Source organism: Giraffa tippelskirchi, chromosome X (genome assembly GCF_054371585.1).
Source record: "Giraffa tippelskirchi isolate mGirTip1 chromosome X, T2T-mGirTip1v1.2.pri, whole genome shotgun sequence".
Lineage (NCBI taxonomy): Eukaryota > Metazoa > Chordata > Mammalia > Artiodactyla > Giraffidae > Giraffa > Giraffa tippelskirchi.
Window position 1 is genome coordinate 136,064,326 of NC_137289.1, and position 13,671 is coordinate 136,077,996.

Consider the following 13,671-nt stretch of genomic DNA (forward strand, 5'->3'; position numbering starts at 1 on the left):
TAACTGCAAATGGTATGATTTCCTTTTTTTATGGCTGAGTAATATTCCATTGTATATATGTACCATCCTGTTACATTTCATTGACCAAAGCAGATATTATGCTAATTCTAACTTCAAAGTAAGTGGGAAAGTTCATCTTAACATATTTCTCAAAGGAGAAATGGAATTTGTGTAGAAACTTAATGATGACTTACATTTTCTTTTTTTGACTCATGGCAATAATCTTGAAAGCCAAGGCAAGTACCTGAGTTTCTTTATGGAAAAATAACAGAGATGGAAAAAAATAGAGATTGAATATCAAAAGTCTAAAAGACTGAGAACCCAGAGCATGAAACTTTTAGGATAAGAGCTGATTATCACTGGGAAAAATTGATGTTGAGGATAAGGAGATGAAAAATAAGAGTCTTTGATGTGTACTCTTGATACATATCCTGAATGTGGGAATTCCATATCTTGCCCTCTGTAAGTTGAAAGGATTGATAAAAACATGAGATAAGTTTGGTTGAGCTCAGAATAGAGGGAACCTGAATCATGATTCTCTGGCAATTCTTCTGGAGAAGATCAGTGTCTAGCTTGATGCTGATAGGAGGTAGTATTGGCTAAATTTGGAGGGATGAGCACCCTCATTGAGCTGCAAGCATCCCTGTGTGGTGTAGGAATGCTGCCCAGCATTCCTCTTCATTTCAGGGTGGTTGGAACACTAAATTACTGAGAGGAGTCTGAGGTTAGAAATGGCATAGAATACATGTATGGACCTGGTAGTCAAGGACCATAGCAAGCTAACAGACATCGATAGATGCCAGCCTATCTTGTACAAAGCCAAATGACATGAGTTATAGCTCAGCAGAGGCTGAAGATGGGATGGTTTGGGAATCTGATATCCCATACCTCCCTGATATAAAGACATATTCATATATATATATGACCCGACCCTTTCTTCACCCTCTCAGAGAACTTAGATCAACCCCTTTCACCAGCTTTTCCAATCACCCTGAACCAGATGTAAGAAGATGGGGAAAGGGGAGAATGAAGAATTGACTAACACACAGAGGTTAAGAAAAGAAAATATGAAAGAGATTGAAATAAGATTAAATTTTATGCCATCAGTGAAACTAGAGAACAAGAAATCTAGATTATGTTTAGTTTTGGAAAAGTAAATAAAGTTTCATGTACACCTATCTGATTTCTGTGTACATTTCGTAGCCACTTTATACACTTTAATATGTATATTATCACTTATGATATTATAAAATATACAAGGTAAGTGTTATTTCCTCTGTTTTATACAATTTATAGAAAGGTCAGTCTGAGACTCAGAGTGTTTAAAAGACTATGCCATGGGCATAAAGCTATAAGTACTGGAGCCTAGATCAACTCTTAGACATTGTGATTATTAGAATTTTACCCTAGTCTCCTTATTTTGGTAATTTTTGATAAAATATATCCTAGAGTTGAGAATAACTTCAAAATCTGGGCAAACTGACTTTGTTTCTCAGCTTTACCTTTCTTTGTCTTTCTCTTGAGCTCAGAGACCCAAGTTTAGGCTCTGCTTTGCTATTGAGTTACTCTACTCATCACTTTGACTGTCTAAGCATTACTGCCTTTATCGCTATAGTAAAATATTTAAACAGAATAATAACTGTGGTCTTTTCCAGTTTTATATTTTGAGATTATAAAAAGGTCAGTCCCTTCATAGTCCTTCAATGACTTTCTACTCCACTAACAATAAAATCAAAACCTCTTTCTATGGTCTCTAAGGCCTTGTATGATCAGCCCTACCTTCATCTCTTACTTGTATCTCATGCTGCAATCCCATGCTCACTATTCGCCAGCCGCATCAAGTTGCTATCCTTTTAGGGAATCAGTTCAAATAGTATGTTTTCAGAAATATTCTTCCTGGCCCATTTATTTAACTTAAGACACCTCATAGAAGTTAGTCAGGTATTATCATGTTAACATTTTATTTTTCCTCAAACTCTTTATTAAGACCAGTTATTATCTTTCTTTCTTCTTAGGCCAGATTAGGATATTAGCTTCATAGGGATGGTAGCTGGTTTATTTTGTTTATCTCTGTATCTTCACTGCCAGCACAGTTCCTGGCACACAAAATACTTGCCAAATACTTATGGTTGCAAAGAGACTGATGAGTTAGAAGTGATATATGAGCCAAGAAGCAGAGACCAAAAGAAGTCCTATGGTATATTGTGGAGTTTACAATTGTGAATGAAACCCTGTAGTCTACTTATAACAACCACACAGCCAAACAGTCAATCTAAATTGATGTGCTAGGTAGCTCTGGTATAAGCCTTAGGAAAAATTGCAACTTTTGATGGCTTTTTCTCAGTAAGATAGTCCTGTTGAGAGGACTGAGAGTGCCTTTGTGCACTTACAGGTCCCCATTGTTCTCTAACCTGAGCTTTCTTCTTTACCTCTTCTCAGAATGGGCTCCAGAGAGGATAATGTTAGAAAATCTAAGCTAAAATGCACCTTAGAACAATTTCAGGGAAGAAGGAGTCAGGGTGAGATTTGGATGATATAAAATATTTTATTACTTAGCTTTTTGTTGTTGTTGTTGTTACAATGGTACAAGTGTATAAGGTAGAGAAAACATACAGAAAAAAAAATCCAGAATTTAGGATTTAATCAAGTGTCTATCTGAGTTAACCAAAATCCTAGAAACAGCTTAATAACTTTTTTTTCCCACATGTAATAAAAGCAGCTTAATTCATACAAAACATGTATATTAGGATCTCAGAATTATAAGTTTAGGCTCTGCTCTGCTGTTGACTCACTCTGTGAGTCCTTTAAAAGCTTTAGGCCTTAGTGTCCATATATATAAATAATAAAACAAATAAAATGATCACTATGGTCTCTTCTAGGTTAATGTTTTGTGATTTTATTATATGGACCAAGTAATAATATGTGAATCACGATCTTTGCCTTTTGGAAATTTATCCCATGAAGCTCTGTTTTGGAATCAGAAATTGTAATGTCAGAGTCAGAACGGAACTGAGTATGCAGAAAAAAATTAGAGGCGATACGGTGTACACATTCATTGTAGTACTTAACAAGTAGCAGGAACCAAGTCTTTGGGTGCTATAATTAGTTCAGGCTCAAGTTAGGACTTATTTGACCATATCCAGCCTATCATGTTAGAACAACTTTGGATAAGTAGATTTTCTCCCAAAAGCATACCTAACCACATTTATAATATGTAACTAAAATAAAAATGGCAAATCACTTCAGTATTCTTGCCTTGAGAACCCCATGAACAGTATGGAAAGGCAAAAAGATAGGACACTGAAAGATGAACTCCCCAGGTCAGTAGGTGCCCAGTATGCTACTGGAGAACAGTAGAGAAATAACTCCAGAAAAAAATGAAGAGACAGAGCAAAAGCAAAAACAGCACCCAGTTGTGGATGTGACTGGTGATGGAAGTCAAGTCCAATGCTGTAAAGAAGAATATCGCATAGGAACCTGGAATGTTAGGTCCATGAATCAAGGTAAATTGGAAGTGGTCAAACACGATATGGCAAGAGTGAACATCGATATTTTAGAAATCAGTTAACTAAAATGGACGGGAATGGGTGAATTTAACTCAGATGACCATTATATCTACTACTGTGGGCAGGAATCCCTTAGAAGAAATGGAGTAGCCCTCATAGTCAACAAGGGTGCAGAATGCAGTACTTGGATGCAATCTCAAAAATGACAGAATGATCTCTGTTCATTTCCAAGGCAAACCATTCCATATCACAGTAATCCAAGTCTATGCCCCAACCAGTAATGCTGAAGAAGCTGAAGTTGAATGGTACTATGAAGACCTACAAGACCTTCTAGAACTAACACCCAGAAAAGATGTTCTTTTCATTATAGGGGACCGGAATCCAAAAGAAGGAAGTGAAGAGATACCTGGAATACCAGGCAAATTTGGCCTTGGAGTGAAAAATGAAGCAGGGCAAAGGCTAACAGAGTTCTGCCAAGAGAACGCACTGGTCATAGCAAACACCCTCTTCCAACAAAACAAGAAAAGACTCTACACATGGACATCACCAGATGGTAAATAACGAAATCGGATTTTGCAGCCAAAGATGGAGAAGATCTATACAGTCAGCAAAAATAAGACTGGGAGCTCCCAGTGGCACAGTGGCACAGATCATGAACTCCTTATTGCAAAATTCAGACTTAAATTGAAGAAAGTAGGGAAAATCACTAGGCCATTCAGGTATGACCTAAATCAAATCCCTTAAAGTGGAAGTGACAAACAGATTCAAGGGATTAGATCTGATAGACTGAGTGCCTGAAGAACTATGGACAGAGGTTCACGATATTGTACAGAAGGCAGCGATCAAGACCATCCCCAAGAAAAAGAAATATAAAAAGGCAAAATGGTTGTCTGAGGAGGCCTTAAAAGTAGCTGAGAAAAGAAAAGAAGGTAAAGGCAAAGGAGAAAAGGAAAGATATACCCATTTGAATGCAGAGTTCCAAAGAATAGCAAGGAGAGATAAAAAAGCCTTCCTCCGTGATCAGTGCAAAGAAATAGAGGAAAACAATAGAATGGGAAAGACTAGTGATCTCTTCAAGAAAATTAGAGTACCAAGGGAAATTTTCATGCAAAGGTGGGCACAATCAACGACAGAAATGGTATAGACCTAACAGAAGCAGAAGATATTAAGAAGAGGTGGCAAGAATACACAGAAAAACTATACAAAAAAGATCTTCATGACCCAGATAATCATGATGGTGTGATTACTCACCTAGAGCCAGACATCCTGGAATGTGAAGTCAAGTGGGCCTTAGGAAGCATCACTACAAACAAAGCTAGTGGAGGTGATGGAATTCCACTTGAGCTATTTCTAATCCTGAAAGATGATGCTCTGAAAGTCCTGCACTCAGTATGCCAGCAAATTTGGAAAACTTTCAGCAGTGGCCACAGGACTGTTTTCATTCCAATCCCAAGGAGAGGTAATGCCAAATAATGTTCAAACTACCACAAAATTACACTGATGTCACACACTAGCAAAGTAATGCTCAAAATTCTCCAAGCCAGGCTTCAACAGTACGTGAACCATGAACTTCCAGATGTTCAAGCTGGATTTAGAAATGGCAGAGGAGCCAGAGATCAAAATGCCAACATCTGCTGGATCATAGAAAAAGCAAGAGAGTTCCAGGAAAACATCTATTTGTGCTTTATTGACTACACCAAAGCCTTTGTATGGATCACAACAAACTGTGGAAAATTATTCAAGAGATGGGAATACCAGACCACCTGACCTGCCTCCTGAGAAATCTGTATGCAGGTCAAGAAGCAACAGTTAGAACTGGAGATAGAACAACAGACTGGTTCCAAATCGGGAAAGGAGTACATCAAGGCTGTATATTGTCACTGTGCTTATTTAACTTATATGCAGAGTACATCATGCAAAATCCTGAGCTGGATGAAGCACAAGCTGGAATGAAGATTGCCAAGAGAAATATCAATAACCTTGGATATGCAGATGACACCACCCTTATGGCAGAAAGCAAAGAAGCACTAAAGAGCCTCTTGATGAAAGTGAAAGAGGAGAGTGAAAAAGTTGGCTTAAAACTCAACATTCCAAAAACTAAGATCATGGCATTCGGTCCCATCACTTCATGGGAAATAGATGGGGAAACAGTGGAAACACTGTCAGACTTCATTTTGTTGGGCTCCAAAATCACTGCAGATGGTGACTGTAGCCATGAAATAAAAAGACACTTGCTCCTTGGAAGAAAAGCTATGACAAACCTAGACAGCATATTAAAAAGCAGAGACATTACTTTGCCGACAAAAGTCCATCCAGTCAAAGCTATGGTTTTTCCAGTAGTCACGGATGGATGTGAGATTATAAAGAAAGCTGAGCCTCGAAGAATTGATGCTTCTGAAATGTGGTGTTGGAGAAGACTCTTGAGAGTCCCTTGGACTGCAAGGAGATCCAACCAGTCCATCCTAAAGGAGATCAGTCCTGGGTGTTCATTGGAAGGACTGATGTTGAAGCTAAAACTCCAATACTATGGCCACCTGATGCGAAGAGAAGACTCTTTGGAAAAGACCTTGGTGCTAGGAAAGATTGAAGGCCGGAGGAGAAGAGGATGACAGAGGATGAGATGGTTGGATGGCATCACTGACTCGATGGAGATCAGTTTGTGTATACTCTGGGAGTTGGTGATGGACAGGAAAGCCTGGCATGCTGTAGTCCATGGAGTCTCAAAGAGTCGGACACGACTGAGCGAATGAACTAAACTGAACTGAAGTAAAATAAGGATAATATCTCATTTATTGGAATGAGAACTAAATGGTCACTGGAGATGGCTGGATGGATTCCCAGAGAGAAGCTCTTTTACCTTTTCTCCTAGATATCCAACAGGAAGTGTTTCATTTTAGTATTGACTTTGTCACTATCTATGTTTATGTGGATAAATATGATTGACAGTTATGAAAATCACATCACAGCTATTTTTCTACTTTGAACAAAGTGACCTTTCTCATTCACATTCACCTGCTGTCTTCCATGTGTCACAAAGGAATCAACCACCATGTGATAAATGAGTCATCTATCCCAAGAAAATGCAGCCTGCTAAGATCCATTCTTCTTTTACTTAATTCACATTATCTTGGAAGTTTAATTGTAGTGACTAGGTGGGATTGTTTACTTAGGCAACATAGGCAGATGAATCTTATTTATAAAGTGCTATGTAAATAACAGTCATGTGAACCAACCAGCGCCACAAAATCTGAGTCGCTTTTTGTTATGTCTATGATGGATATTATACTCTCACCACATGCTTATTCACAGTATGAGGAATCATGCTTTGGTAGCAGTTGGAAGGCAGAGGCAGCATAGTTCAAAAAATAATCCCTAGACTACAAGGAGGAAGCAATTGCTTGAGAAGAGACTCCAGATGAGCCCCAGAACTAAATCAGTCCTGATAATAGAAGATATGCAAATATGATATAGTTACACAGTAATTTGTAGATTTTAAAGTTTTTTCATCTTCATTCTCTCATTTGTATCTTATTAGCTGGTGAGTTAACAGGGAAGGCATTATGGTTATTTTTAAGAGATTAAACAAATGTCTTGCTCTTGGTAAACAGTGGTTAGTACAGTTAAGGGCACATTTCACTTGGGCATTTACTGATATATTTATTTATAATATAATTTAAAAGATCTCTGCTGGTTTATTTTCTGTATGTTTGCAAATGTAGAAGAACGATGACCAAAAGCAAATAAATTTCAACACTGACTGAATTGCCAGGTGACATGTCATTATAAATGTAGATTCTATTCTTTCAGTATTCTAATTGACTACACATAATATTAGGAATTTATATTGACTACATTAATGCTTTGTTATAAGAAAACAAGATAGCTTCATGAAAGTTGTTTAATGATATATTTTATGGTTTTCAAGCACTGATATGGCATCTATATACCTTGATTTAAAATTTTATATTTTATTTTGTACTCATCTCATACCCAATTAAATTTAAAACTAATGCAAGCATAGTATAGGGCCTAAGTTATTTAAAAGTAAACCTTTTGTCATTAAAGTAAAATCAAGTCGTGGGATTTATGGTAGCTGACAGCTCAATGAAATGGTGCCTCTTATTGTATTTTTAAATCATTCCATCTTTCTTCATTTGTACCTCCATTATCCATGTCTATTCCCAAGTGCTAGCTTCTATTTATATTATGCAATAAAAGGCATAGTTTTAAACTTCCTCTACTTTTAGAAGGCACACATTTCTTGCCATTCAGTTTATGAATCAAAGTGATCAATATTATTATTGTAGTGAAATCAATACTCTGATTTATTTGCCCAAAGTTAATTGGGACCAATTCTTTGTATTCTGCTAATAAAAAATTCACTTTTTTAAATGCCAGAGGAACATTAGCACCTTCTTGTTATCATTTTTAAGCAGCTCTCTGGCATAATAATGATATACTAAATTGGATCAAAAGCTCATAGGGTATTAAGACACATTTGTCAGTATTTCTTGTATCTTAATGAAATAGTGACAGTGACAACCTTCCACATTTCTTTTAACTTTCATTAGGTCAGTTAGGCCTTATATTGTGTGAAGAAATAATTATCATCAAAACATTGTCTCTTACTCAATATGAAAAACATTCTAATTCAAATTTAATCAGACAAATACTAAGAATGCTAAAGGAATGAGATCTCTTTTGAGAAGACAGTAAAACTTCTTCTTTGCTGTGGCCAGGAATACTCTATTCAGAGATGGTCCAAGAGGCTTAGAATACTCAAGAAAACTTATGGTTTTAGCAGCTTAATGGAAGAGTAGAGACTTTACTTAAGGAACTATAATTATAAAGACCTATAATCACTGTGCTAAATCAGGATGGGGAATTCTCAGTACCTCACAGTAATTATCTAGGGATATGAAAGAAATAAGAACACCTGGAGGCTCTGAAAAGGTACATGACCTGAGGCAGGGTCAGCTTCATGAGAATGTGATATATGCAGTTGCCCAGGGCCAAGGGCTCAGAAAGGCCCTGCACTTAGTTTAATGTTCTGCTTTTGCTTTCTTAAAATACCTAATAATTTTTGAACAGTAGGCTTGTGTTTTCTTTTTGCTCTGGGCCCCGCAAATATGTAGCCAGTACTAACCTGAGGCCCTCTGAGACAGCAGCTTTTGGATGAGGTAGCTGGTTAGTGAGAAAGACCCACACTAGCAGCTTTGCCAGTAGGGTATCTGGAGCAAAACTATAGAGTAGATCCTATAGAGTAGGACCCAGACTGGGTCCTACACACAGAGGTGTATTGATTTAGAAAACAATGACTATTTTCTGAGGACTTGTGAGGAGAAAAGACAACAGAATGGAAATGGATGCTTTTTTCCTTTTGGTACATTGTATTCTACATAATTTAAAATGGATTTCCCATATGAATTTCTAGATCAGTATTCTCCAAACATTTCTAATTGCCCACTCCTATTATTATAAAAATGTGTAAACATGCATCTCCCAATATAGGCTTATTAGTTTAAAACTTACATGTCATATTACTATAAAACTGTATTGTATATCAACATTATCAAATAAAAATATAGTTTGAGCCACAAATGAAAGCCACATATATAATTTAAAATATTCTAGGAGGCAAATTATTATGGTTCCAAATCGGGAAAGGAGTACGTCAGGGCTGTATATTGTCACCCTGCTTATTTAACTTACATGCAGAGTACATCATGCTAAATGCCAGGCTGGATGAAGCACACGCTGAAATCAAGATTGCTGGGAGAAATATCAGTAACCTTAGATACATAGATGACACCACCCTTATGGCAGAAAGTGAAGAGGAACTAAAGAGCCTCTTGATAAAAGTGAAAGAGGAGAGTGAAAAAGTTGGCTTAAAGCTCAACATTCAAAAAACTAAGATCATGGCATCTGGTCCCATCACTTCATGGCAAATAGATGGCAAAACAATGGAAACAGTGACAGACTTTATTTTGAGGGGCTCCAAAATCACTACAGATGGTGACTGCAGCCATGAAATAAAAAGACGCTTGCTCCTTGGAAGAAAAGCTATGACCAAACTAGACAGCATATTAAAAAGCAAAGACATTATTTTGCCAAGAAAGGTCCGTCTAGTCAAAGCTATGGTTTTTCCAGTAGTCATGTATGGATGTGAGAGTTGGACTATAGAGAAAGCTGAGCACTGAAGAATTGATGCTTTTGCACTGTGGTGTTGGAGAAGACTCTTTGTTGAAGACTCCCTTATACTGCAAGGAGATCCAATCAGTCAATCCTAAAGGAAATCAGTCCTGAATATTTATTGGAAGGACTGATGCTGAAGCTGAAACTCCAATACTTTGGCCACCTGATATGAAGAGCTGACTCATTTGAAAAGACCCTGATGCTGGGAAATATTGAAGACAGGAGGAGAAGGGGACGACAGAGAATGAGATGGTTGGATGGCATCACCAACTCGATGGGCATGAGTTTGAGCAAGATCCGGGAGTTGGTGATGGACAGGGAAGCCTGGTGTGCTGCATTCCATGGAGTCGCAAATAGTTGACCACCACTGAACTAACTTGGAGGCAAATTAAAAAAATATAAAGAAACAAGGAATTAATTTTAATAATATATTTCAATTAAGTCATTGTATCAAAAGTATTATAATTTCAACATGGCATCAATATAAAAATATGAGCTATTTTACATTTTTAATACTAAGTCTATGAAATTTGGTGTATATTTGAAACTTTTAGTATGTCAATTCAGATGCCACATTTCAAGTGTTAAATAACCACATGTGGCTAATGACTTACAGTATCTGATAATAACTTTTTGGCCTTTTGGCTAAAATCAAATACAGTATATAATAGTGTAGTTTTATATATTTTAAAACCTATAAAATGTAAATCAAAGAAGTACAAGAATAAAAAAGAAATTCAGGTTCTATAATCTTTTCCCATATTTTAGTGATGGCCTTGCAAATCCCCTGGTGTGTGTGAATCCAGCATTGAAAACAGATGGTCTGGAATCATGATTGGATTCACCAAGTTTCTAGGTATGACAATTCTGAAGGATTTTTATGTTATAGTTTGCATTGATACAAATATTGTCATATACCCACATGGATGCATGCGTGCACACACACACACACACACACACACACACACACACACATACACATACATGTTTTGGAAGAGAAGGGAGTATAGAGCCTCTTGATGATTTGTGAACTTTCACATTTAAGAAGAGGAGTGTGTGGGATGAGATGTATTTTGGCAACTGTCTTCGGAAAATACACCCTGCCACAATTCCTTACCATTGTGTAAAGTTGAAGCTTTAGGAAATTGCACCACACTGATCCTTATAGCATACTGTTCCATACCTCTGGGCACATACATATTCCTCTTTGGGAATGTCAGAAAGAAATATGAGAAACTGGAGCAATAGCTAGGATATATCAAGCTATGGAAGACTTTTTGCGTCATGCTATGGAGCCTGAACTTTATCTCACTGGTGACTTTCAGCAGAGGAATAACATGGGCAGAGTTGTGTTTTTAAATAGGTTCCTCTGACTGCAGTGGGAGGATGGATTTAAGAGGCCAATGCAGGGCCTAGGGCAAGTAAAAGCAAACTAGTATGTTACAGCAACAGTCTCAGCTTGCTCACCAAATCTCATCAGATACACATGCTTCCTTATTAAGATGTTCGACTTGGAGCACTTGTCAAGTGAAGTTGTAAAAATAGTAACAGAAAGAAGCAATTGAAAAAGCTTGTAATGAAAACATTAAGTGTTTGAATCTTAATGACTTTAAGCCTATACTTAAGAGTGTCCACTCTGATTTCCTTCCCCACATTGCCTTTCACTTCCCTACAAATACAAATACATTTATCTTAAAGAGAGATTCTAAGTGAAGACAACTTCAGTTGTCTGTTTGGCACCCACAAAAGAAGTCAAAGGCCTACAGAGTAGCGATAGAGATGGTTGATACCAGGGCTATATTAAGACAGTTGAAAAATATTCCACAAACAAATTGATCTATACTTTTCAAAATGTCACAGAGTAGTGATAGAGATGGTTGATACCAGGGCTACATTAAGACCATTGAAAAACATTCCACAGACAAATTGATATATACTTTTCAAAATGTCAATATCATAAAAAATAAAATAGACTAAGGAATCATTTCAGATTAAAGGATATTAAAGATATATGATAACTAAATGTAATCTTGAATTGGGTCCCAGATTGAAATTATTTACTATAAAGGGCATTGTTGGGACCATCAGAGAAATTTAAATATGGACTATGTATTAAACAAAAGTATTGTGTTATAGAGAACGAAAACTTTTACTTTATTCCCCTCTAAGTTTTTTGCCTGGTCGAATAATTACATTGACATACAGCAAATTAACTGGAAAAAAAAAATAATTTCGTATGTATAGGAGCTCATAAAGACATCAGACTCAAAGAAGTGACCAAAGCAGGAAGCTTTTATATCTTTTAGACAAAGAAATAATAAATTTGTGAAGAATTGACAAGTTTGGCCTTGGGGTAGTATGTTAGTGAGGAACAAGGTTTGTACATACAGCCTTAAATTCCATATTTCTGATGATATGAATACCTTCTACCCTCCTGGTACAGGAAGGGCACCTTTCACATGGGAGATTTATTTTCTGCTTCCAGGGGGGAAAGGGAGGGTCAGAGTGTCCTTCTTGTACCAGCTACTTCTTAAGTAACTTTAATTCAGAATATTTTGTGGTGGCATATTTTGCTTCCCTTCAGTATCAGTGTTACATTTCCTGAATTGATAATTGTTATATGGTTATATAAGAGAATATCCTTATTCATAAGAGATGCATGATGAAATATTTCAAGGTGGAGGGTCATAATATCTGCAACCTAAACTTACATGGCTCGCCAAAAAATTGGAATATGTTTACATATATATTTATATACTATATAGAAAAAGATAAAATGAACATTGCAAAAATGTTAGCAGTTGGTAATCTTTGCGAAGAAAGTAATCTTTTTAAAGAAGTATGAATTTTCTTTGAGCTATTTTTATCATTTTGAATTTTTCAAACAGATCTATTTTAGAGATGCACAGGTAAATACTTAGAAATATAATGATATAATATCAGATTTGCTGCAGAATAATAATGGGTGGGGACTGAGAATGGATAGAAGTATAAATCAAGTAATTATCAAGATTTATAGATTGTTGAAGCTGGGTGATCAGTATGTGAGAGTTCATTACATTATTCTGTCTACTTTGGTATGTGTTTGAAAATTTCTATAATGAAATGTTAAAAAGAAGACAATTAGAAGTCATAAACAAAGAAGAGTATGGTATCCCACCCTGATAAATAAATAAAAAGAAACAATGCTAATACTAAAGAAAGGAATTCCATCCAAATTGTAACTTTGCCAATTCTGCTTTAATGCTAGGGTGGAGAGGTGCAGATATAAAATGTTACATTATTTCATAAAGAATTTTTGTATACTGCTGTGGTATTGTTTTCCTAGCATATACAGTTTAGCTCGAACAGCGCATACAGTTGAGCTTGAACAACGCAAAGGTTCGGGGTGCTAACACCTGTGCAGTGGACAAATTCCATTATAGCTTTACAGTCAGGTCTCTATCCACGATTCTGCATCTGTGGGTTCAATCAAATGTGGATTGCGTAGTACCATAGTACCTATTCACTAAAAAAAAAAATCCAGGTATAAGTAGACCTGCACATTTCAAATATGTATTACTTAAAGGGTCAACTGTATGTAATTTGTTTATTGGTTAATTCAGGATTGGTTGAGGTGGAAAGAGAAATGAAAATAGGGGAACTGTATAAATTTAATTTGGTTGAAAAATGTATATGATTAAAAGAAAAATTGCCAAAGGGAAAGAGTCTGTATTTTTTTTCAGACTCTAGACTGTACGAGTGTTGATCTTTACAAAGCTGTGAAGTAAACTGCTAAAAGTCTAAACATGCCTATGTTTTCCCAGGGGTTTGGAGACTAAGAGGTTTATAACACAGCTGTTTTTCTTTTATGACCCCTCCTAACCCTCGCATATAAATGTTTGTATGCCAAACATTTGTCAGAGACAATTCATATAAAAATCCCAAATTCCTGATAGGATGCAAACTCTTGTTTCACACTTGTGCTGTT

At 36.4% G+C, this 13,671-nt stretch overlaps 1 protein-coding gene across 1 annotated transcript in view; it reads left to right on the forward strand.

Moving 5' to 3' along the window:
• The window catches only part of LOC145535772 (uncharacterized), a 172,084-nt gene that overhangs the window by 45,503 nt on the left and 112,910 nt on the right, over positions 1-13,671 (forward strand). The window contains exon 4 of the mRNA XM_081564112.1: positions 10,470-10,557. Within this exon, the coding sequence (XP_081420238.1) occupies positions 10,470-10,536 (67 nt within the window). The 3' untranslated portion in view covers positions 10,537-10,557. The remainder of the gene's footprint in view (positions 1-10,469; positions 10,558-13,671) is intronic.